This window comes from Pholis gunnellus, assembly GCF_910591455.1.
Source record: "Pholis gunnellus genome assembly, chromosome: 12".
NCBI lineage: Eukaryota > Metazoa > Chordata > Actinopteri > Perciformes > Pholidae > Pholis > Pholis gunnellus.
This window is the reverse complement of record NC_136539.1, coordinates 5197589-5223969: the sequence shown is the minus strand read 5'-3', so window position 1 is coordinate 5223969 and position 26381 is coordinate 5197589. Positions and strand designations below refer to the sequence as shown.

General features: G+C 44.0%; 2 protein-coding genes across 4 annotated transcripts in view; both read left to right on the top strand.

Annotated features, from left to right (window-relative positions):
* Positions 1-11703, top strand: part of itprid2 (ITPR interacting domain containing 2) — a 41239-nt gene extending 29536 nt beyond the window's left edge. For both annotated transcript variants that reach the window (XM_079169905.1, XM_079169904.1), the window contains 10 exons: positions 762-990; positions 1784-1835; positions 2315-2397; positions 3584-5476; positions 6453-6503; positions 6894-7018; positions 7221-7335; positions 8325-8390; positions 8546-8848; positions 9433-11703. In XM_079169905.1, coding sequence (XP_079026031.1) covers positions 762-990; positions 1784-1835; positions 2315-2397; positions 3584-5476; positions 6453-6503; positions 6894-7018; positions 7221-7335; positions 8325-8390; positions 8546-8848; positions 9433-9540 — 3025 coding nt within the window. In that variant the 3' untranslated portion in view covers positions 9541-11703. The remainder of the gene's footprint in view (positions 1-761; positions 991-1783; positions 1836-2314; positions 2398-3583; positions 5477-6452; positions 6504-6893; positions 7019-7220; positions 7336-8324; positions 8391-8545; positions 8849-9432) is intronic.
* Positions 11704-12304: 601 nt separating this feature from the next.
* Positions 12305-25845, top strand: cwc22 (CWC22 spliceosome associated protein homolog). Of its 2 annotated transcripts, XM_079169772.1 has the most exons (21): positions 12305-12379; positions 13456-13512; positions 13605-13825; positions 15277-15488; positions 16378-16629; positions 16884-17012; positions 17162-17330; positions 18155-18208; positions 18360-18495; positions 19186-19392; positions 19479-19541; positions 19626-19721; positions 20225-20306; positions 20673-20733; positions 22141-22218; positions 23008-23160; positions 23283-23410; positions 23844-23945; positions 24367-24527; positions 24646-24869; positions 24960-25845. In XM_079169772.1, exons 2-21 carry the CDS (start codon positions 13458-13460, stop codon positions 25437-25439), a joined length of 3063 nt encoding a protein of 1020 aa, XP_079025898.1. In that variant the 5' UTR covers positions 12305-12379; positions 13456-13457; the 3' UTR covers positions 25440-25845. The 2 variants fall into 2 exon arrangements, with proteins under 2 accessions (XP_079025898.1, XP_079025897.1); XM_079169771.1 differs by having other exon boundaries at positions 24646-25845.
* The last annotated feature ends 536 nt before the right edge of the window (positions 25846-26381 follow it).

The window sequence follows — 26381 nt, the reverse complement described above, 5'->3', positions numbered from 1 at the left end:
TGGCTACCCCAAAAAAAGTAGTCGACTAGTCAATTAATCCGAGTGATGTTTTACTCAAAAGCTCATTTGAACAGCACCGAACCACAGAATGATTGATCTACAACTATGCACAGTGTCAATGAGTCCTACCGGTAGATAATGTTAGCTAGCTAAGATTTAAACCAGTTTGTCATGGTGGAAGAAGTACTCAGATCCTTTAAAGTTACGATGAGGAACTTTGAACTGGTTATTGAAAAAGTCTCAATGTAATACTGATGCCTCTATGAGTCCTACATAAGTAAGCAAGACCATCAGTGAGAAGCCATTTCTACACAGTTATTCTTGATGCTCGTCATCGGTGCCTCTAGGTCGGATTCCAGAAAAGAAGATATCAGACGAAATCACGCAGGTTCACCAGCATCTCCTTCAGACTAGCTGGGCCTCCGGTAGTGACCGGCCCACTGCAGACAGACCCAGAGCCAGGAGCAGAGTTTTGCCTTGCTGCTCTGCCGGTCCCTGCTGGGAGCCCCAGGCCGTATTGCTGGGCCTGCTACCCCAAAACGTTTTTGTCCACAAGGACTGCCAAAATCCAAAATCCTACCAAATTGATGGTTCCTCATAGTAGCTTTAAGTAAAAGTACCAGTAAAACAATGTGAAAAATCTCCATTACAAGTGAAAGTCCTTTATTTAAAATCCTACTTAAGTTAAAGTAAAAAATTATTCTCAACAAAATCTTAAAGGGAAGCGAATTTCTGTGCCATAACATCTGGCGTCCCATCAGTCCTGAACAGATTAGAACCGGACCAGCATCCAATGGAGGGAATCAACCAGAGTCAGCTGACTCTCAGTCATCCATTGAGAGAACAGAGGAAGGAACCCAGATGGTCAAAGAGGAGCAGGTGGAGGAGAAGATCCTGACCTCTACCCCAGAGAAAGCTCCTCCCACACTGGCCCCGCTCAAGCTGGCACAGCTTCGCACGGAAAACACAGACTCTTTCGACATGGAGGAGGTACGTTGTTCTCCTGGGTTCTCTTGGGTTCTTCCTACTTGCGTTCAGAAAAGTTAGGGCTCCTCCGTCACAGAGGAGGTGTAGTGTTGTCCTCGGTCACAACGTTATCACTGATTCCGTCGTTGCTGATCATTCAAATCACCCTACACTAGGCTCGCCCTCGACCAAAGAAATTCTTCGTCGACCACCACTCGATACAATTTTGTCTTCTAATCGATTAGTTGATTTAACCGACGGGTCAGAATCACACAACAGCACCACTTTAAATCTTGTGTATACCCAAGATATGCTTATACATTTCTTGGAAATGAGTCTTTCTGCAAAAAAAAAGCATAAAAACGAATGGTGGACTTCAGAAATCTTTGTCGACTAAGCCCTACCTTACACGCTGAGGACTTTGTGGTGTTCTCCTGGGTTGACGACACCATCTCCCCGCCCCACAGTAACAGCATTATCCTGCTGTGAGTTGTACATCTGTGCCCCCTGTTGCCAGTAAACACTAGTTATTCAGCACGAACACTAGCAGTCAAATTCATGCAAATAAAGCCAGAAATCCTCTTCTCTGTGTATCCGAACGTGCTTCGACTCAGAGTTCACACCAGAAGTGAAACATCAGAGTCATGTGAACTAGCAGCAAGTCACGTATGTCAAAACAACGCACGGTGTGGGTTAACCTTTCTCAGCGAGTCCCACCTTGTGTGGAGCTTGATGAAAGGTCTGCTGCCGTAGGGGAACAAGCATGTGGGCCCAATGTTTCTGTCTTTTACAAGTCGTTGTGTTGTTTGTCTTTCAGATTCAGAGTAACGAAGATGAGCCTTTGCCACCCAGAACTTCCAGAGGCACCGGTGAGTTCACCTTAACTTCTGTTTTCAACTTTCAACTGATTGTTTGCCTGAACTTCAGAAGAAAGTGCCCGTCATTGTTTCAGAGTCCACGTTTCTTATGAAAATCTTGAAAACAAACAAAATGCATGGTGTGTATATTTGGGATTCAGCAAATGTGTTGAATGCATTTCCTTACTTCTAAAATATCTGCAACATTTTGAAACCTACATCCAAGTTACTTTTCTAGTTGTCGTCTCTTCGCTTTTCGTTCTTGGCTTGTTGCTGCATTCTTTTCCAGTGTATCTGTGAGAGTTTATGTGTGCAGCCTGTTTCTGTATGCAATAAACATGTTTCCTGTGTCTCAGTGCACTGAGGACACACTGTCCTGCCTCTTTATGCTTCATGCTCAGCATGAATGATTCTTTTCTGCCACCATTTGGACAGACGGGGTACTGCCGAAAATAATTAAAAAAGTGTCATTGTCTGCGTCTCTTCCTCAGACCTGTTGAGGACGGTCAGTCAGCAGTCAGACAGCAGTGGTTTTGCTGAGGAGCCCTCCGCTGACTCCAACAGCTACCTCAAGGTCTGTTTGTGTGACTTTCCTGGCTGTGTCTCAGTTAAGATCAGTTATATTTGAACTGACGCATGAAAGATCAGTTTGGGCACTTATCTCACCAGAAGGGGGAAACATCCCTGCAAACATCACTTGTGGAATGAAACCTTGTAAGGCACAAGTCTGGAACATGTGTCTCTGCTGCAGGTTCTTATATGTCCGCAATAGATCAGAGTGAACCCCCTCCCTCCCCCCCCCCCCCCCCCTCCCCCCCCCCCCACACACACACACACACCCCTCCCCCCACCCAAATGGAGTTCAAGCCACTGCAATGTTTGTGCTTAAACACTGGGGATTTTTAATTCTGGGAGATTATTACAGATCACATATTTAGATGTTTTCCACGTTTGAGTGAATGCATTCTTTTTGCCCTTTTAAGAAGGCAATATAAATATATTATTAATTTAAATAGACAATTAATCTCATGGGGACTTCAACCTAATTAGTCTTTCCCTGCAGGTTCTCAGCATCTTATTTTACTTTCCACCGCTGATTAACAGTGGTGGAAAGTAACTTGGCACATTTACTCAACTACTCTGCTTAAGTAAGCTACTTGTTCATTAATGGAGTATTTCAATCCTATGCTGCTACTTACTTACACTTACTTTTCAGAGGGACATTTGAATAAAAAAACTAAATGTTAGAGGCTTATCAAATGCATGCATAGTTAAATATTAAAGATGTCAGATGTCTGTCATTTGTGATCAGTTAAGTCAGTGATCTTTTTTCACTAAACCTCTGATGTTTTCACTGAGATAACTGCTTGATTACATAAGATTATGTAAGTGAAATTATCCAATATCCCCTCCAAAAATATAATATATATAATCTACAGTATATATATCTTTGTTTTAATAATAATCGTATTAATCATCTCATGACTATATTCGATGCCACTGAATGAAACTACCTAACTGTACATTAAGTTGTTAAAAGTAGCTCCACCTCGACCAGCTACAACAGTGGAATGCTACTTACACATTGATGCATCGACTGCAGATAATACTTCAAACTGTGCTTTGACTTGATAAGGAGTTTGAATGCAGGACTGTCACTTGTAATGGAGATGTTTTACAGTATTGGTACTCTTACTTCATATAAGGATCCGAGTACCTCATCCACCGCTGGTATTTAATTGTCGATTCATTGTGAATAGGTGCAGGAGAGCAGTGACAGCTGTGACAGCGAAACCACTGTGACATCACATCCGTCAATAGATGTGGCCACGCCCCTCGCAATGGATCAGCCAGCATTCGTACTGCCAGACGGCCAAGAGGAAGAGGCGGAGCCTGGTGTTGCTGCTGAGGCTGATGGGAGAAGTAATTCCAGGGGAGAAGACAAGCATGATGGGAGTTCAGAGCAGATACCCCAGTACACAGCCCACCATCTCCCCAGGAACAGACCAATGGGAACGCAGCAGGATGAGACCGGGGAGGAGGAGCAAGTTGAGAGTGGGGACCAAACTGATCCAGGACCAGAACAAAAGACTTCCCAGAGTATGTCTGCTGCAGAACAAGAGCCACAACCAGAATTAGAACACACTCCTAATCAGACTGCTTCAGAACAAGAACCACAACACACTCAGAACCAGAATGAGACCGCCACAGATACAGAACCACCCACAGAGGGAGTGGGTGCTGAGGACGAGGCCAAAGACGAGCATGCATTCTTGGTCGATTATGGTTCACTTTGTCGTCCTCCTACTCCTTCGTCTCCAGTTCTAAATGCGCTGATCCGAGCCAAACAGAAACAGCTGACCCGGGGTGAGCAGCGGGTCAACCCCCAATCCGCCGATTTGCCCAAAGCCCCAGGGGGAGAACGAGGAAGACGTGGTATCCCTCTACAGAGGTCCTGCTCGATGCCCACCTTACCCTCCTCGTCCCCCTCGCCCTCCAGGGTCGTGTCCTCTGTCAGGATCCAGTTTGGTCGAGGCCAGGCGTCCTGCACGCAGCCCAGGTACTCCTTCAAATACAACCATGTTGGCGAAGGGAAAGATGAGGAGAAGGAGGAAGGACAAACCAATTGTCTGTCTACTCTTGTTATAAACCCTGCCCCCTCGTCTTACTCTAACAACCAACCACCAAGGCTCCCCACAGAAGCTTCCATCCCACCTAAACCCATCCCAAACTACCTACTGCGGTCAACCTGTTCCCTGCGGAGCAGCAGCCCTCCTTACGACTTGTCACCAGGAGACACCGACACCTGGAGCTCCCAGAGCGTTCCTGATCTCTCCTCCAATCAGCAGGAGCTGGGCCAGTTCCATCAGAACATGAATGCCAACCAAAATCAGCAAAATTGGAATCCAGGGCAGACGATGTTCCGTTATCCTAATCCTAATCCTACAACTCAGTACATATACCCAAGCCCAAATCCCAGCCCCAGCCTTAACCCCAGCCCATACCCCTTCTCTCTGAACCCTCCTCCACAGTATCCATCCCCTCTCCGTCCATACGCCAGTTTCCCTAACCTCCTTCACCACCAAAACTTGACCCACCATTCTAGTCTAGCCAGTCTCTACCAACCTACAATTCCCACAGTCTCTCAGCACGGCAGCCTCTCCAACTTGCATCAGCCCTCAACTTCCATGTCTCCTCACCCATTCAATCTGGGCAACTTGCATCAGCCCTCAACTTCCACGTCTCCTCACCCCTTCAATCTGGGCAACTTGCATCCAGGATCTCCAGCAATGCACCACCAAGCGTACAATCAACTATACGGTCATCAGTCACCTTACCATACCTCTCCTCATGGCTCAGAGTTTGCATCACCCTACCTTGGTAACCATATGTACAACATGAACCCACACCTGGCGTTTCCCCACCCCGTCACCCAGTGTCCAGAACACAGCCTCCACCCGGAGTTCACTCCTCCTGCTCCAGGCTTCTTCCCAGGCCTGGCCTCAAGCCTCGGCCCGGGTCACAGTTTCCACCCGGGGCTCGCTCCTCATACTGCTCCAGGTTCAGGATTCAGCCAGGGCCCATCCAGCACAGAGATGCAGCTGAGGAGAGTTCTGCATGACATCAGAGGAACGGTTCAGAATCTGAACCAGGTTAGTCCTCCTCAGTCCCAGTCCCTTGAGCTCTTGTTACGCTCTTGAGCTGTAGTCCATTGTGGTTGTAGTCCCACTATCTTTAAATGTGGTTTTATTTTCATTGCTATGTTGCCATAAAGTTAGATCCAATGGAATAACAAACGCAAGAGGTTAGATGATCAGACTATGATTAGGCTAACACTTTAGCTGTAGATGTTAGATTAGCTACCGCTGTATTTGGAGGTAAAATCTAAAGCACGTCCATCATTTTGTGAATAATCTTTTATTGGGACCGGTAACTTCCTTCAGTGTCCACTGGTTCCCTGAAACAAGTCCTGACCAAAGCATAGTTCGGTACATATCCTCCCTTAAGGTAGCAATATTTTGTTTTTACACTTTGGGTTTTATACAAATTGAGTTACTGAGTGAGCTTCAGAGCACCTCTAAGGTGTTGTTTTGTTATTTTTGGACAGAGCCAGGCTAGCTGTTTCCCCATGTTTAAGACTTTATGCTAGGCTTGGTTAGCTGGCTTCAGGTAGTAGCTTCATATTTAGCATAACAACATGAGAGGGGTATCAATGTTGTCATCTAACGTTTTGCAAGAAAGTGAAGAAGCATAGTTACCAAAATATCAGACTTTTCTGTATGCTGCGGTTGTAATTTCACAGTTCACCAGCACTCTGTGTGTTGCACTTTATTCCAGTCTTAGTCTAATTAGCTAATGGTCGCAGTAATTATCTTTAGATCTGGTGTTTTATGCATAGGCCTCTAGTTCAATGGTGGTAAACTGGCAGCAACGGCTGTTAACATTGCAGGTGGAAAATTGTGCGATTGATCAGCTGTTCCCTACTGCTCCCTAAAAACACCTCTGAAACCCCAACACCAGGGGTTATGACATCACTTCCTATAGTTTAAACTAGGTTAGCACGCATCCTTTCATCAGCTTGTCCTGTTCCGCTTCCTGTCCTGACATCACTGTCCTCCCTCCATCTAGATGCGAGCCGACACTCCGGACGCCTTCAGTGAGCACAGAGTAAACCACCAGGTAAGGTCATCACTCATCTATCAATTTCTGTGGGTTAGTTTGTGTAGAATCCAGCAGCGAGGCTTCCTGCACTTAAAGTCTATGTAAATCTCACAATACAGAGCTTTCATTGGTCTTCCATGACACAAACACAAAAGCAGTTCCCTTTGAAGGCAGATATGTTCTCTGACCCTTTACTTAAGAGATAACGTGTGAAGACCACATGCTCAATACTAACATATTTCCCTCCACTTTGTGTTCAGATGTATATAATAAACTGACATAGTAGCTTTGCATAACCTAAAATATACATACTGTTAGTTTGCAGTATCATGTATTTAGACCGTTTTCATCTAAGACGCCATAGTTGACTGTTGTCGGCTTTATTAAAGTGTGATTGTCTGATTTCAGTCTTTGGCAGAGTTTCAGCAGAAGAGGCAGAGTCTAAACTTGTTCCGCACTCAGATGACGGACCTGGAGCAGTCAATAATCCGTCAGCAGGCCCTGGTCTACAAACACCTGAGCCCTGCTGACAGGTGACTCATTAAAGCAAACAGATACATGTTTGACAGTAATCTGGACTGTAATAATATGCGATACAAAACAAACCGTGTGTGTGTGTGTGTGTGTGTGTGTGTGTGTGTGTGTGTGTGTGTGTGTGTGTGTGTGTGTGTGTGTGTGTGTGTGTGTGTGTGTGTGTGTGTGTGTGTGTGTGTGTGTGTGTGTGTGTGTGTGCAGGATGGAGGTGGAGCAGCTTCAGTCTCTGAGGTCAGCGGTCAGAGAGGAACTGCAGGAGCTAGAACAGCAGCTGGAAGACAGACTGATGGAGCTGACACATCACACACAACGCAGGGTATATACACGCAAACACACAACGCAGGGTATATACACACAACACAGGGTATATACACACATCACACACAACACAGGGTATATACACACAACACAGGGTATATACACACATCACACACAACACGGTATATACACACAACACACAACACAGGGTATATACACGCATCACACACAACACAGGGTATATACAAGCAAACACACACAACACGGTATATACACACAACACAGGGTATATACACACAACACACAACACAGGGTATATACACACATCACACACAACACAGGGTATATACACACAACACACAACACAGGGTATATACACACATCACACAACACAGGGTATATACACGCAAACACACAGCACAGGGTATATACACACAACACAGGGTATATACACACAAACACACACAACACAGGGTATATACACACAAACACACAACACAGGGTATATACACGCAAACGCACACTACACAGGGTATATACACGCAAACACACACAACACAGGGTATATACACACAAACACACAACACAGGGTATATACACACAAACACACACAACACAGGCTTTATACACACAAACACACACAACACAGGGTATATACACACAAACACACACAACACAGGGTATATACACACAAACACACACAACACAGGGTATATACACACAAACACACACAACACAGGGTATATACACACAAACACACACAACACAGGGTATATACACACAAACACACACAACACAGGGTATATACACGCAAACACACACAACACAGGGTATATACACACAAACAACACAGGGTATATACACACACACAACACAGGGTATATACACATAAACAACACAGGGTATATACACACAACACACACAACACACATGATATGCACATACAACACCATAGCTGAATGGCTGAATAGCTAAAACCCTTTTGAGACAATTTATGTGATTTCGGACCAAACTGATAGACATGATGTGAACTGCTCTCTTCCTCAGGGTCACCATAGGGACAGCAGCTTTGACAGTATGTCCAACACCTCTGCGCTGAGAGCCATGGAGCCGGTCAGTGCACATACACACACACACACACACACACACAGACACACACACAGACACATTTGCTAGATAAACATAATAATTACATTACAGTCATTTTTTAGAGAATAATAATGCTTAAGTTTGTCTAAATGTACAACCTTTTCCTGTCTGTTCTTTAGGTGTCAGACCTCCTCAGAGAGCAGCTCCTCCTTCAATCAGAGCTCAGCTCCGACGGTCACTCCTCCCCCACCGCACCTTCCTCCCGAACCTCCAGCCCGGCCCCAGGAGGAGGAGATGGCGAGCAGAAAGGAAGCGTGTACCGGGCATCAATTAACATAAACCCAGTCCCCCCACCTCGACCTAACACACTTACTGAGGAAGACGAGAGGGAAGAGGGAGAGAGTGACGGGGGAGGAGTACCAGAGGAGCAAGGAGCATTAGGAGGAATCCGAGTGGGGAACCTGCAGCAGCTCATCAGAGAGGTAACAGTCTGTCAGCACTTTTCATTTCACTGATACTTAAGTAAAGTCCACTCTTATGTTTATTACTGTGGGAATGTTTAATGTTAGCTGTGTATATAGAGAATAAAAACAGCCAATGAGAAAACGTGTTTTAACATTGTCATGTTTTATTTGTTGATGGAAATTGTAATACGTTTTGTCATCGTTTTTGTTTGAAAGGATTTTGTTTTGTTTCGTCTTGTTGTTGTGGGACTTTCTATTATATTTGTTGAGAAAATGAAAACTGCATTTTACATTGTTAGGATGAAGTAAAGGTTTGGTAGCTGCAGAATGCTTCCTTATTACTGTTGCCCCCCTGTTGCGTTTAAAGTTGTCACTTAATCTAAAAGACAATCTGCAAAATGCAGCCTCTTTGAAGGAATAGTTTGACATTTGGGAAAAGTAGCTTATTTGTCCCTTTGCTGAGAATTAGGTGAGAACATTAATACCAGTCTGTACTTCCAAGCTGCTCATTTAACTCTCAAATAAGTTTTTTTCCTAAAACAAACCTGAAAAGGGACCAGAGTGTTTAAACGTTAACCAAGTCTGTCTCTGCTCTCGTCCAGATTCGAGAGAGCGTGGCGCAGGAGGTCCGACAGGAGATCTACAGCGAGCTGCTGGCCGCCGTGTCGCCACGGCAATCGCCCCTGCCCGGCAGGCAACACCCCCTGTAGTCACGGCAACAGCAGAGCACCACCCCTTCCACTTTCAGCCTCCATAACCACAGCAACACTGTCCGTCTGTAACACTGTATAGCTGAGTAACACTGTCCGTGTGAACACTATGCGTCTGTAACACTGTATGTCTGTAACACTGCCGACGTGTGATAAGCCCCGCCCACCACACCTGTGGAGGGCGGGGCCTCAGACGGGACGCGTGCACTTCTCCGTGTCTGTTTGTTTCTGGCGTGCTGGTGTGATGCATGCTGGGAACACCAGCTGTCCCTGTGAACCATCAGTGGTGATGTGTCGTCGTCACATCCTGTTTCCCGTTTCTAAGCTCTTTTGATCAAAGCCAGGCCTCACACTACTACCACTAATACTACAAGTACTACAAGTATTACTGCTAATAGTACTCTGCCAGTACCACCACTACTAGTCACAGTCCTGTGAATTTCTTTTGCCCACAATCCCAGTCTGAGATCAGATCAGTACGTATGGATGATAGTAATAATTATAATAATAATAAATGAGTAGCTTGTTACTCAAAACATATTCATTCATTCATTTAGTAATTTAGCTGAGTTGAACCTTTCAAAGCCACATACGGGGGGAAGACTTCCCTTAGAAATGCTGTAAGTGCCTTATTCATGGTGTTTTAATCTCAGCCCTCCTGCCTTTTGTTTGCGTTTGCATTTCTTAAACTTCAGAAAGAGTGGAGGTTTCTGTCAAACTGAGATTTTACTCTTTATAGTTATTCATTCCATGCACATTTCACCTTCATGTAAACAGTTTAAAGCGGTTTTAAAGATACACCGTTAAAGGATTATGCTCGTACAGCTGTCCACACAACCCTATCATCATCATCATCATCACCATCATCACCATCATTGTCTTTGTGCTTCTGCTCCTCGAGCCTCATTCACAGTTGAATCTGTTTCCATTTTTGTCAGATTTGTTTAGCAAAACCTATCCTGAACTGAAAAGATGTAACAAAATGTTGGACTGTCCCTTTAACGCTCAGTCTTTGTTTTGTGTGTGCGTGTGTTGGTTGTTACAGAGCAGGTGATGGGGTTAGCGAGTGATGTCATTAGGTACTGCAGAGGTCAAAGGTCACTCTGCAGCAGCAGGTTTCAGTAAGTTGTCATGGCGACAGTGATGATGTTGATGATGATGCAATGCCTGGTCAGCAGACCATGTATGGGAGGAGGCAGAGTAGCCCAAACCTTAGCTGCACTAGCATGTTAGCCGCGTTAGTGTGTTAGCTTCCGACTGTCCGATGACAAATCTGTGCAATAATATGAACAATATGGATTCCTGAGACTACGGTATCAGTAAATCACGGCTAACGTTGCAGGTCAGCCTGCGCCACTGCAGCAACTAATCTGCAGCTGACTGGTTTTGTTGAGAGAAAATCTGATGTTCCTCCTCTTTGCATTGTTCAATCACTTCAATGAATTACTAATGACCATTTACTCTTTAGCATTAAAGCCTCGCAGCTTTTCAGATCAACCATCAGTGACTGAAAACTGAAAATCTTGGGAGGAGCTGAGGTGACACAAGCGCTCTGTACCCTCCATAGCGGGGTGTGATTGGCTGAGAGACCTGTCAATCAAGACAAACACCCTCCCAAATACCTATTTTTTTGTAATCTTCGCGGAACAGTGATTTTCTGAATTTCAACACAAACACATTAGAATTTAAATGACATACTGAAAGCTGAACTTTTGGGAAACAATTTATTGATTGTCTTTTTGTCGATGTTTGGGAACAATATATGGTGACGAGAATCTGAGCTCAAAGGTGATGAGTCACAGTCTTAAGTCGATGCTCTAAATCATTATTAACTGGACCGTAGAAGCTTTATTCTCATCATCATTTATTGACTCTGAGTTTGTTTAAAGATTATAATTGTTGATGATCATAAACGTTGCTCTGCTGGACCAACACTCACTGTGAGCTCTAACGTGTTTTTCTTCTTCTTTTTTTAACTGATCAAGAAAATCTTTCACACACTTCTAATTTCAGTTCAATGTCGGACGATTGGTCTTTAATAATTTCTATTGATGTTTATTAATGATGATGATGTGTACTTTGTATTGCTGTCTTCTCAGTGGGATGCAGGGGAGGGATCACTCTGTAGAGAGGAGAATAATAAAGATGTATTTATTTTCAGTACAGATGAGTCCTGCTTGACTTCCTGCTAATTATAGTTCTGCTCCTCTGCAGTTCAAATGGAAATATTGTACTTTTTACTCATCTCATTTATCTGACAGCCATAGTTTCTATTTACTTTGTAGGATAAGATTTGACATACAAAACCAATATTGAGCCTTTAAGATATGATTTATTGTTATAGAGTCAACTACACTTTGACTGACATTTCGACTCCTTTCGGTGCTTGAACTTCAACTGAATCTTCAACTTCATGCAGCGCTTACACTTTTTAGATTAGCATTTATTTGCTTTTTCAAATTCTTCTGGCATTTGTATTTTGACTGCCACTTCAACAGAAACTTTTTCAAAAGTTCAAACTGCGATAGTACATTTTCTTTAGACATGTTTGCCGTTTTTACGTGGATGTAGTTAAACAGATTGTCAACATTTCTACTGTTTTCCTATCCTAAATTACAATCATAATGGACTAAACCTAAGGACTTCACATTGTGGAGGTAATTATTCTCACCACCAGGGGGCGATACAGAAAAAAAGCCATTACATTCAAGCAGCCTGTGGACTTTTATTGTGAAATCCGGAAGCTGTCCGTTACCTGGAAGTATTTAACTTATTGTAGGAAGTTTTCCGCCATAAGAACGACACTGATTTAACGGACAAAAAGGCGGAAAACAGAACGGTAAGAGGACATTAAAAGTCACAGAAAATGCAGATAGAGCGTCTGTTGAAAGATACAGAGTAAAAAGTCAGGAGGTTTCATCGACAAATAACTAGCATCTTAGTTTACCAGCTGGAGCTAAGGTAGGATTAGCTTACTAGCTAACTTAGGCTCATCCAAACACACATGGCGATAAAACAGACATGGTCTTTCGAGTTTGGGTTTTATATATATATAGAGGTGATATTGTTGTTGTAATAACCGGCGTTATTGCGTACGTTAATGCGTACGGCTCTATTTATTTGATATAATTTATGTCGGAGACATGGGCACTTAACCGTTAGCTACAGGTACATCTAGCTAAACTCCTTTGAAAGTGAAACTCTTTACATTGTATTTTAAAGGGTCGGTTAACACAAAAGCGAAACACAAAAAAATACCGTTTATACCTGCTGTGGTTTAGGAATACTTGTCTCAGACATTGAGTTAGTTAGCACAGAAAGAATATTTGGGGAAAACTGCGTGTCTTCACATGGTGGAAGCTGGAACGATTATCCGAGTAATCGACCAAGTGATGGACAGAAAACATATTGGCGACTATTTTGAAAATCATATAATTAATTTGTCAAGTTAAAGAGCCAATACTATCGTGATCCCAGAACATTAGTCGACACTATTGATATCTTTTAGAAGTGACATTCACAGCAGCGTTTCTCCTGCTGACAAACACTCACGAGAGCACCCATGAGTAGTAATCTCCTGAGTGACGTGTGAGGAAAAAACACAGCAGCCATTTGTGTTTTTCGAAGTTATACAGTGTGTTTTAAAAAGGAAACTATGTAAGTTACCTGTGAGAAATGAGGAACCAGTGGGTTTGAGAGCCACAGAGTTATTATTGAGAGATGGACTGAAGCGCATTGAATGTTGATTTTGGTCTTTTCGTAGGAGTGAATAACAATATGAAAAAATGTAATCTTGCTGATAAAAAGGCCTATTTGTTACTCAACGGAATCTTCCTGCTTTTCTTTGTCTATGAGTTAATCTGCGATCGCTGTTGCAATATTTATTAGAATCATAACTGTGTATTTGTGTTTCAGGGATGGACTCTCCAGGCAGAAGTCAAAGTCCCAGTCCTGCTCAAAAGGAACAAAGTGGTGAGTAAAACCTGCTGTGACTATTTAATGTTGTACCAGTGGCTGTACTAGTGGCCGTTGTTTTGATATTCATCCAATGATGCCGTCTTCAGGACCCTCAGAGGACGAGTCCAGTCCTGCAGCGGAGAAGCCTCAACAGGCCGGCTCGGTTGAAAGAAGCCCCAAAGAGAAGTCGTCCCCTCGAGCCAGTCCTGCAGGCCGCTCCCCCGCCGGGAGCGCCGCCTCCAGCAGCTCAGACGACAGCAGCAGCAGTGATGAGGATGAACATAACGGTGCACTGAGGAAGTTAAGGAGCAGTGTGGCTCAGATCAAAGTAAGCCAGGCCCAATGTGGACGTTACTGGTATTCCATGTGTTTACATGCACTGATAAAGTACTGTCGACTTCCTGCTATTGTTAAACTAATGAAGTTTGGTGCCCACAATCAGGTTCAGGGTTTGAAAAACTTCTGCTGGAGGGACTCCAATTTTTTGGGGGGAGGGGGGCTATGTAGACTTCTACTCTTATGCACGTACAGAAATAACATCTGTGATAGGAAAACTGTTGCTGTGACGGCAGTGCTGCAAGAAATAACATAATTCATGTGTATGACTGGATATTGAGATTCTGAAGAGCCTCTCAAAATGTATCCATTTTCTGCCACTTCTTTGGGATATATATATATATACACACACACACACACACACACCTGTAAAGACCTTCGGCTCTTGTGTTTGGAGTTGTGTAGGTAGAAGAGCAGGAGTCTGCATCTCAGTGTGGATTAGGGCTCTCACTGAACGTTTCGTGACTAACTGGCCGTTCTCATATTTGGCTGGTTTGCGGTTTGAGTTTCTATGGCAACAGAGCATGAGTTGACATCTTTGTGAGATTGAGACGCTGGGATAGAGTTATCACGCCTGCTTCGTGAAACAGACCGGTGAACAAAATACTGAAAACCTCTGTATTGATGCACACTGACTCCATCTTTAACTCTGTCTCTCTGAACGGGGACGGAAACTAAAGTGTGGAACATCCACTGGCAACATTCATGACTTGCCTGACTCATATGAAGCCGACGTGTTTATTATTATTATGGTGTTTTAAATGGCTAATACAAGGCCCAGTGGTCATTTATAATCATCAGCTTAATGCCTCCGTGGACTTTTTAAGGAAAGACGGAGAGCTCATGTGCTGGCTTTGCTAGCAGTCGTATAAATAGAGCTGTAGGTTTGATGCTTCATCATAATGTTGATATTTCAATTATTATGAATAACCTACAGACCAATTGTGTGCAACAGTCCTCCTCTCTCACACACAGACAGCTCAGTCTTTGTACTGTAATTATTATTATTATTATTATTATTATACATGTTATCATTTCCTAATTTACATGTTTATGTTTATCTTACTAAATATTCTCATAGAATTCATATTTGTTGGCATTAACCTTTCAAAAACAAAATTCTCTTTTGTAGACTACTCACCATCACAAGCAAGTGCAACTGCTATTCTTCCTCAGATGTTGTCTTTATAATCATCCCATTGTTTGTCAAAGAGGATTCATTTGCGTAATAATAAGCATATTTGTGTGACAATATGAAAAGAATGACATTGATGTCAGAGGAAAACTATTGATTGTGTGAGCAAAAGCTGTTAATTTATTGGCTACAAATGAGTTCCGTTTGTTCTGAAAATAACTTAATTCAGCTAAAGTCAGACGTTGAGAAATGGCTGCATGTTTTACTGAAGAAATACTGCTGACACTGTTCTCTTATTTGATGTTCAGAGATCAAGATCCAAGTCCAGGTCCAAAGAAAGAGACAGATCCGTATCCAGAGACAGATCTAGGTCTAGAGAGAGAGACAGATCCAGATCCAGAGAGAGAGACCGTTCAAGATCCAGAGGACGAGACCGGTCCAGGTCAAGAGGACGAGACAGATCCAGGTCCCGAGAGAGAGACCATGACCGGGGGCGCTACGACAGAGGACGCTATACACGGTAACGTACAGACACACACAGTTGTTTTTGACTTGGAACACTTTGGTGAGTTACTTTTTATTAGTTTAAAATTACGTGATCGATATGTTCAAGACCCTGTGAAACCAGGTCATCCAACGCTTATTCAGTCATAAAACAAATTACGCATCAAAACCAGGCAGCGACCTCCAGGTCTGAAAAGTGAATCCAATGCTGAAGCGCCTTAAACCTGCATCCCTACTGACCAGCAGGGGGCGACTCCTCTGGATGTATAGAAGTCTATGAGAAAATGACTCTACTTCTCTCTTGATTTATTACCTCAGTAAACATTGTAAACATGAGTTTATGGTCTCAATCTCTAGTTTCAAGTCTTCTTCAATACAGCATGATGTTCATTTAGTAATCAAGAAGGCGACGGCTAAAATCCAAGATGGCGCCGTCCGATTTGATGAACTTAAGACTTCAAAGCTGTCGTCCACAAACCAATGGGTTCCATCACCGTGACTATGTCCACTTTTTATGTACAGTCTATGATCCTAATATTCACCAACAAACACACAGATTGAACTCCATATCAAACAAGAACATGTAGAAACACAAAATAAACTAAATAGAATATAAACGGCTTGTAAAACAAAGTGTTGTATAGAAGCACGATACCGGATCCGTTGTTACAATACTGCCTGACATGTGACATACAGTTTTAGAGTAGATACAATATTGTTCCTGAAATACTCTATAGGTTGACCCATCTCTCCTCTTTCCATTTAATCAGGTTTTAAACGTGGTGACATCATCAGTAAACCTACTCAAACCACTAGAACCGTCTGACATTTTGAAGCCACAACAGACCAGTTCAGACTTGAGTTGTTTATTAAAGTTGTTTTGCCTCCTCCTCTCCCCCCCCCAGCGATCGCTATGACGATCGCCGTGACGATAGGGACGGACGGTTTGACCGGTGGCCCAATCGGGATGCAGAGTCGGACCACCGGAGGAGAGGACGCTCCGGCTCCCCTCCAACAGACAGGGAGCCGGCGGCAGAGGAGCCGCCGGTCAAGAAGAAGAAGGAGGAGATCGACCCGATCCTGACGAGGACGGGTGGAGCTTACATCCCCCCCGCCAAGCTGCGCATGATGCAGCAGCAAATCACTGACAAGACCAGGTGAGACTGTTTGTTATTTATAGTTCTAGACACAAGGATTAGACACCATCCCTCAGTTTGTAGATTTATTTACTTTCTTCCAGGAATGACACAATCTCTGATATGCGTCTTCTCCTACCGAATGTTCAGACTTCATATCTCAGGCTATAAGGAATGTAAAACTGGCACAAACCTGACCCGACTCTATTCTGAGGGATTCTTTTATACGACTTCATATCATTTTTGTTGTCCCTGATGCCCCGCCTCCTGTGCAGCCTGGCCTATCAGAGGATGAGCTGGGAGGCCCTGAAGAAGTCCATCAACGGTCTGATCAACAAAGTCAACGTGTCCAACATCGTGTTCATCATCCAGGAGCTGCTGCAGGAGAACATCGTCAGGGGGAGGTGAACATTAATACTCAGTAGCTACTTTACTAAAAAATGATGCTTCCTGATTAGCGTGATTGATAAAAGAGAGTGAAACGGAGAAACCTTCTTTCCTCTGTATTCCACTGGAGGTTATGTCTGACTGCCTGTACCCGTCTGTCTCTCAGGGGTCTGCTGTCCCGCTCGGTGCTGCAGGCTCAGGCGGCGTCTCCGACCTTTACTCACGTCTACTCCGCCGTCGTCTCCATCATCAACTCCAAGTTCCCTCAGATTGGAGAGCTGATCCTCAAGCGTCTCATCCTGGCCTTCAGGAGGAGCTACCGCCGCAACCTCAAGGTACCCGTCTGTCTGACTGTATATCTGACTGTTGCTGTGTGCAGGAAGAAAGGTGGGGTCTTTTTTTTGTTAATAGTTTAAATGCCATCACCCGGAGATGCCTCACCACTTCTCAAAACTTTGACCAACTGTGGACAAGAACTCGATCCATGGTCTGTTTCATTTGACAAGAAGTACTGCTGTACAGTGTTTTTAATAACCGTAGCTTTCCCCAGAGAGAGCCTGTTCACCATCACTGGAGATCTAACGCTGGTAACAACACGGTGGTTCAGTTGATCAAGTTAACTTTGATTCCATTATTCTCATACAGACAGAAGACTCTCTCACACTGTTCTGTTTGTCAGACTGAAACGTCATCAACACCATTTAGCTCGACGTCAGGTTATGTTTCATAGTGCGTTGAACCGTTCTGTTTATTGAATGAAGAAACTGGTTTGAATTAAGAATCTCTTCTGAATCTAATGGTGAGATTTCACCTCTGCTCAGTTTGATCTTGGTCGGCTGAAGCTGGATGATTCAGATGTAGAGAGACGAATAAGAAACTACACCTAAATGATTGAGACAGCTGGCCGTCCACCTAACTACAGATATTATCTGTGCTGTCTGTTTATAAGATGTTTAAGATTAGATTCATAATCCCAGATTTGTTTTCACGACATACAGAGGCAGGAAATACAAAACATCTTCATGTTCATACAAAGAGTCTTTTCTTTTGTCTTCTTGACATAAGCTTGAATTGTGTTTCCTATCATTATAGACGTTGACCGTATTCACTTTATTAGTTTAACTAATGTATTAAAACCAGTCTGTCTTTTGTTTAACAGCAACAGTGCCTGACCGCCTCAAAGTTTGTGGCACATCTCATCAACCAGAACGTGGTAGGTCCTGCTCTCTGACTTATAAGATTCTACTTCTAATAACATTAACAGGAGGTTTGAGTGTTTGTGTTCAGCGCTAATGAAGTGTGTTTACTTCTCTCTCTCTCTCTCTCTCTCTCTCTCTGTCGGCTCCGTTGTCTCTCGCCCTCAGGCCCATGAGGTTCTCTGTCTGGAGATGCTCACTCTGCTGCTGGAGCGTCCGACTGACGACAGCGTGGAGGTGGCCATCGCCTTCCTGAAGGAGTGTGGGCTGAAGCTGACCGAGGTGTCCCCGCGAGGAATCAACGGTAGCTCCAGCTGTTTCCTCTGGTTTAGTTCAGGCCAGTCACATGTCGCACACCTCTCCGTCAGCCTCTTCACTATCGACTGTCCGATAAAGGCCAACATGCCAAAGAAAAGGATTGCTTTCATTTTTATTCACTCTATATATATATATATATATATAGATATGTTTTCATTTTCGATCACACATTTCAGTTCACACTTTTCCATTTCACAAAATCATATTGTCATTACAATATCAAATATTCTTTTTTCTTTTTAGCATTTAATTATAAGCTGATAATCCTGAGTTAAAAAAGAAGTTGAATTGGTTTTAGTTTTTAATGAATGATCCTCCGTAGTTACAATTGCAGAAATTAACGACAGCATTCACTCATTTATTTCTGTCTTTACGAGTGCTTTGTGAATAAAGTAATTATGGATCCAGCTTTGACAAACCTGCTTCATTACAACAACATGAACAGTTGAGGGACTCTCAGACAGCGCTTCCCCTCAGACTTTGTATGACCTCCAACAAGCGAAAATATCACAAATATTTCTAGCCTGAAAATCTTAACTTAACCTGAACCGTTAATCTTACGGTTTTGCATTTGTAAGAGGATCTGGATCTGGCTCTTTCTAATTAAAGTAGATCCCAAATATCGGCACAATTCATCGTAAATGCGACTACAAAACCTGTCTGTTTCTCTTTTCAGCCATATTTGAGCGTCTCAGGAACGTCCTCCACGAGTCGGCCATTGATAAGAGGGTCCAGTACATGATCGAGGTGATGTTCGCCATCAGGAAGGACGGTTTCAAGGATCATCCAGTGATCACAGAGGGCCTGGACCTGGTGGACGAGGAAGACCAGTTCACCCACATGCTGCCGCTGGACGACGAGTACAACACCGAAGACATCATCAGTAAGACCTCCACCTGCCTCTACAAGTCTCTCTGCAGAAATACATCTGTATGTGTAATTGTAACGTGTGTGTTCATGTTCACTCAGACGTGTTTAAGATGGACCCAGACTTCCTGGAGAACGAGGAGAAGTACAAAACCATTAAAAAAGGTCAGAATGCACACAAGCATCAAAGCGTCCAATCAGCTGTCACTTCCCTCTCAGTCTAACCAATCACCTGCCACATCCCGACAGATATCCTGGACGAGGGCAGCAGCGACTCGGGGGAGGAGGGCGACGGCAGCGACGAAGAGGAAGACGATGAAGATGAGAAGGCGGAGGAGGGCGGAGGTGAGACAGACGGGTAGACCTGCCAAACAGTAAAACGGTTGTATGATGTCATCTGTGGCTCTGGAGGAATGTTGTCAGGTCTGTGAAAATAACCCTGATGATGTCATAGTGACGTCATCAGGATCATCTCAAGTAGAGCTGCAGAGTTTAAGGCGGGTCTTAATTAAACGTGGCAGGGTTCAACAAAAAATGTGTTGTGTATTGCATTATGGGAAACGTAGGCTCCAGTGTTTCTGTAGCTGGACCCGTACTATAGGCACTAAGAGCCAGAGTCACAGCCTCTGCTGCTTATTGTTAAGGAATAGTTTAACATTTAGGGGGAAATGCTCTTTTTAAAGCTGTTTCCGAGAGTTGGATGAGAAGCTTTTATTTCTGAGAGCTCTTGACAATAAAGATTTTAAAAAATGTAAAGCTTGTGTAGCCCAAAGTTAAAGGAAAGCTAACGGACCATGTTTACTGTTCACAATATTAATATCTCATACTATTAATTCTCTGTCCCTCAGATGAAAAGGTCACCATCTTTGATCAGACTGAAGTCAACCTGGTTGCTTTCAGAAGAACCATTTACCTCGCCATCCAGTCCAGGTACACACACACACACACACACACACACACACACACACACACACACACACACACACACACACACACACACACACACACACACACACACACACACACACAGAGAGAGATTAACACACTCTTACAAATACACCGTCAGTGACTCAGTTGTCTCTCAGGGTGTTGGCAGTTATTTACAGCTCCTTCTGTATTTGATGGAGTTGGACTAATATGTAAAGCTGTGTTTAAACCTTGTGTGTGTGTGCAGCCTAGTTACCATGGTTTCATTGTAGAGCTCACAGGTTTGGAGAACAGAATGAAACACTGAAACACACACACACACACACACTGATGTACTCTTACTAATTGACTGATTTTTTTTCCCTGTAGTTTGGACTTTGAGGAGTGCGCTCACAAGCTGATCAAGATGGACTTTCCTGACAGCCAGACGGTAAGTTCACACACACACACACACACACACACACTTGGCAGATTTAAAAGGCCTCAGTGACGCAAACAGATGAGGAATCTCTTCTTTTCCTCACTGAGGATAAATCTGAAAATAGTGTGGATGAATAAATCAAGCTGACGCTCAGTAAACACTCGCTGACTAGAAGTGTTGGCACGACAACAACTGGACCTAAAAGCCAGAGCAGAAACGATTGAAACTTGATCGATTAGGGGATTCATATACAACTATTGTGACAATTAGTTTAAATTCATTTATTAAACAAAACTTCTGAAATCTGAGGAATTGTTGCCTTTTTCTCTGCCACTGCTGACCAGAAGGTGGCGCTGATAAACTAGTTGATAACTAACAGATAAAGACTGTGTGTGTGTGTGTGTGTGTGTGTGTGTGTGTGTGTGTGTGTGTGTGTGTGTGTGTGTGTGTGTGTGTGTGTGTGTGTGTGTGTGTGTGTGTGTGTGTGTGTGTGTGTGTGTGTGTGTGTGTGTGTGTGTGTGTGGGGGGGTGGGGGTGGGGGTGGGGGTGTGGGGTGGGTGTGTGTGTGGGTCAGAGCGGATGACCTTGTCAGCCAGAGTTTCATCAGCATCAGGACTGAATCACTCGACACAACAGCTGGAAGAAAAAGCACATTTCCATTTAAACACGCAGCCTTCACATCAAAGGACAAACCAGACGTCTGAATGTGAATCAGACCTCAAAGACGGGCGACGACATCGCGACTCATCGGTTTCCTGTTTCCCCACAATCACTCGTAGATGTTTCTTGCTAAGATTCTCACGATGCCGGTGTGGGCGAGCTGATGGGATGTAACGTGTACCCTCTTCATTTAGCGGGTTAGCATAAAGGCAGCACAATTGATCGAAATTTTATCGAAAACATCTGTGGTACAGATCGCTGCAAAAATCATACCATGATCATTTATTAGGAAACGCCTCTTCAGATCAACAAAGTTCATCAAATAGATTTTAATATATTCGCGTGCGTGCGTGCGTGTGCGCGTGTGTGTGTGTTATGAGACAGACACTGACGTCACTGATGTCTGAGATAAGTGATGTCATCACAGCTGCTCTCTACACATCACACACACGGTCCAAACGGAGCGTCTCGAGTCGTGGGTTTCCCTCAAATTAACGATGAACCTGGATTTCGCACCACCTCTGGGATTTCACACCTGGCTGCTGCACTCACATTCACATCATTTGAACTTTAACCCCATTTAACGCCGAGCTTTCAGAGAACGTCCTGTCGGATCACAGCTGGTCGAGAAGCCTGAACATGAAGAAGCAGACGTGTCACACTGGACATTATGATTGTTACCAGAACTCAGTTCAGATATTACAGCTTGATAAACATGTGAACTTTAATGTGTGTTTTTGTTGTTTGTGTGAACAGAAGGAGCTTTGTAACATGATCCTGGACTGCTGCGCTCAACAGAGAACCTACGAGAAGTTCTTTGGTCTGCTGGCCGGGGTGAGACTAAACACACTTCATCTCTTCTCTCTCGTGGTTTCTATCGAATCACATCGTTCTCATTTTACGAGTCCTGGTTCTGAGATTTGTGCTTCCTGCCCAACGCATTAGAGGCGAATGGAATTAAGTTTGTGGTGCTCATCGTTTTACGAAATTACACTTCAATCAAATAATCAAATCGGCAGTCATTTCCTTCCCGATGCAGTGTCCCCGTTACTGTGGATCATCCAAAACATTATGCACATTTTTAGAATATTCAGTGCATATCCATTTTCCCAATGTGAACGAGCACCAACACACAACATCTAAAACAGGGTTTATTAAGTCCTCATGTGAATTTGACATCAAAGTAAATGGTGGTCTGGAACAATGCCGTCAAAATGCACCAACACAAATAAGAGCAACAATATTAAAAAAAACTTTTTATTTAGTTTTTATTGAGTATATAACACGTGCCATACATACCAGATTCTTTAGAGTAATTATTACTAGTGCCTCGTATTATTTTTACTAACTGGCTCACATTCAACATGGTAGCGAGTGTCAGCAGCTGCAGTGTGAACGCAGGTTCAGCGTGTTTATCAGTCCCAGCTGTGATTCGCTGATGAATCTCACAGTAAGTTTAGCGGTCGCATCCATGGAGGAACATACGGAACCCCCCCCCCCCCCCCCCCCCCCCCCCCCCCCGTCTTGCTAGCATCCCAGCGTGATAAGTGACACGTCATCAGGTGTTCAGTCCATAAAACCATCTGAAGTACTGCTGAACTACGTGTACCTCTTTGTCTTCAGAGGTTCTGTCTGCTGAAGAAGGAGTACATGGAGAGTTTTGAGGGGATTTTCGCGGAGCAGTACGAAACCATTCACCGGCTGGAGACCAACAAACTGAGGAACGTGGCTCGGCTGTTCGCTCACCTGCTCTACACAGACTCTGTGCCCTGGAGCGTAAGGACGAACACACACAAACCCTCATCAACCGGGTTGTTCTTTCTGATTGATTTTCCTCCGAATTCATGGTTCTCTCTCTCCCTCCCTCCTGTGCCTTGGGAATGTCTCTCGACCACCAGGTGCTGGAGTGCGTCCGGATGAGCGAGGACACCACGACGTCGTCCAGCAGGATCTTTGTTAAGATCCTTTTCCAGGAGCTCTGTGCCTACATGGGCCTCCCCAGACTCAACCAGAGGCTCAAAGACCCGTACGAACACACACACACACACACACACACACACACACACACACACACACACACACACACACACACACACACACACACACACACACACACACACACGAGGTTTTCTGCCTCTCTTCAAAGATAAATGAGTCTCTAATGCTGTAATGGACAGTAAGATATGAACTCTTTATTTTAGGAAAGATAGCAGATGTTTTTTAAAGCAACATCGATATTTTAGAGAAACAATTCTGAGGAATGACGATCAGAAAGAAACAGTTTTGAAACTGAACAGGTCAATGTGTGAGGAAGCCTGAAAGAACTTTAAGGTTAAACAATGATTCGGTGGTGATCTGAGAACTGAAGATTATAACACACAAACATCATATTAAGCTGCAAACTGTGTGTGTGTGTGTGTGTGTGTGTGTGTGTGTGTGTGTGTGTGTGTGTGTTTCAGGACTCTGCAGCCGTACTTTGAAGGTCTCTTCCCTCGTGATAATCCCAGAAATACTCGCTTCGCCATCAACTTCTTCACCTCTATCGGACTGGGAGGACTGACGTAAGGAACGCGTACAAACATACTGTGTATACACACACACACACACACACACACACACTATACTGTGGCCAGTGTACACTTTGGCCACAAGTCTGAGGATGCTTCAATGTTTGAGTTGTATGTGATCATTTTCCCATCCAGCCATGTCGAAGCTTTGTAAAATGATGAATATAATAAATAATTGGAGTTTGTATCGTCGGGCATTAAAGTGCATCTTAACTTGAACTCTGCAGAAACCCTGTTAGACTTACAGACCGAATGATAGAACTTTAGCTTCTCAATGTAATGTTTGATCGATGGTATATTTGTGAAATTGTCATAAGATTTATTTTCAATACTAAATGAATTTGTTAACTTCTGTGTAAACATTACATGAATGTTGTTTGTGTACAAACATTTCACACATAATTCTCTCTCTCAGGGACGAGTTGAGGGAACATTTGAAGAACGCTCCCAAGATCATCATGACTCAGAACCAGGAAGTGGAATCCTCTGACTCCTCTTCATCCTCCTCCTCCTCCTCTTCATCCTCCTCAGACTCCTCCAGCGAATCAGATTCTGACTCCTCCAGCAGCAGCTCAGGTACATTCATGGTTTTTTTTTATTAAAAGTGAATCTAATTGCATGTTTTTAATCTGTAAATGACGTGCTGTGTTCAGAAACAAAAAAAGAGTAATATATATTTTATTTTGTCCTCCAGACTCAGACAGCAAACACAGAAAGAAGAAGAAGAGAAAAGAACAAAGCGAGGTGAAGGACAAGAAGAAGAAGAAAGGAGACGACAAGAAGAAGAAGAAGAACAAGAAGAAGAAGGGAAAACAGTCGGACAAGAAGCGAGTCGGACGCAAGAACGGCGACGAGGAGGAGGATGACAGCGATGACGAGAAGCAGGCTAAGAAGGACGGGAAAGGCCTTGCACGTGAGGTGGAGGGGCATGAGCGTCCACGTGAGATGGAGGGGCGTGAGCGTCCACGTGAGATGGAGGGGCGTGAGCGTCCACGTGAGCCACGTGAGATGGAGGGGCGTGAGCGTCCACGTGAGATGGAGGGGCGTGAGCGTCCACGTGAGATGGAGGGGCGTGAGCGTCCACGTGAGATGGAGGGGCGTGAGCGTCCACGTGAGATGGAGGGGCGTGAGCGTCCACGTGAGATGGAGGGGCGTGAGCGTCCACGTGAGATGGAGGGGCGTGAACGTCCACGTGAGATGGAGGGGCGTGAGCGTCCACGTGAGATGGAGGAGCGTGCACGTGAGACTACCCGCCGGAGCAGACGGGACGAAAGGGCCGAGGAAGAGGAGGAGGTGCAGGAGGAGGACAGGAGACGCAAAATGGACTTTCAAGGCCGACAAAGAGAAGGAGAGAGTGAGAGAGAGCGAGGGAGGGAGAGAGAGACTGAGGAGAAGAGAGAGGGCGAGAGAGAGAAGCCGAGGGACAGAGAGAGGAATAAAGAGAACAGAGACAGGAACAGAGAGAGAGAGGAGAGGAGGAGGAGGTAGAACCGCAGCGATGGACTGACGGCTGTCATCCCTCGCTTCTTTACCTCATCCCGTCACTCTGGTTCTTTAGGATTTGGGACCTGTCGCTGTCTCTTCGTCTGTCTCTCTGGTCCTAATCTGTCTGTCTGTATTTTCTATTCTTGATTTTTGTTGTTGATGAAATGTGAAAAAAGAAAAAAACATTAAAGTTGCTTTAGATGTTTTTTTTAAATCTGTTTCTGTTTCAACTGTTTTCAGCTCCTGACCAGTAGACTCATCTCACTGTGCGTCATGCTTTTTATATTCTGAGCAGAATGCTCTTCAGCTCCTCTTCTCCAAAGAACAGACTGAGGATGAGTGTGATGTAGCTCTTCCTCCTGCTCTTCCGTTTGGTGCGTCCTTTTGAAAACCTACAATAAAATGATAAATGTGACCAATGTGCTGTGGAACAAAATGTTGACACTTTGTGAAAGTCGCTTCTTAACTTAGGAACTTCCTTTGTACAGAGCTGTGTCTCCTCGTTTCTAGTCTTTATGCTATGCTACGCTAACGAATAAGCATATTTCCGCAAAATGTCAAACTATTCCTTTTAAGAGAGAAAACAATATATAAATATATATACAGTATATTGGAATACTGGACAAAGAAAACTGCAGAAGTAGAGCCAATACATTATCCGCAGCAGAAGATGGGACCACACTGCAGGAATACAGATGCTGCTGAAATATAATCTACAGCGTGAAACTAGTGGAAGCAGCGGTTTAAAACGGTCCAAACAGTTTGTGAAACCAGATGATACCAACGGTAGCACCAACAGGTGAAGACCAGCTGGACCTCTTTGTACACGGATATGTCGGCCTACAGGTGTGTCCTGGCTTCTACAGGCTCACAGGTTTCAGGTTCCACCACTTGCATACTAAAACAAAGTTCAGGTTGCTGAAAGCAGCATTTTTGTTAACGGTA

Bases quoted from the DNA above. Each gene is read 5' to 3' on its own strand.
- cwc22 (XM_079169771.1), top strand. From the start codon at position 13,458: ATGGACTCTCCAGGCAGAAGTCAAAGTCCCAGTCCTGCTCAAAAGGAA. The intron at 23,411-23,843 runs GTACGAACACAC...TGTGTGTTTCAG, and splicing joins AACCAGAGGCTCAAAGACCC to GACTCTGCAGCCGTACTTTG. The intron at 23,946-24,366 runs GTAAGGAACGCG...TCTCTCTCTCAG, and splicing joins ATCGGACTGGGAGGACTGAC to GGACGAGTTGAGGGAACATT.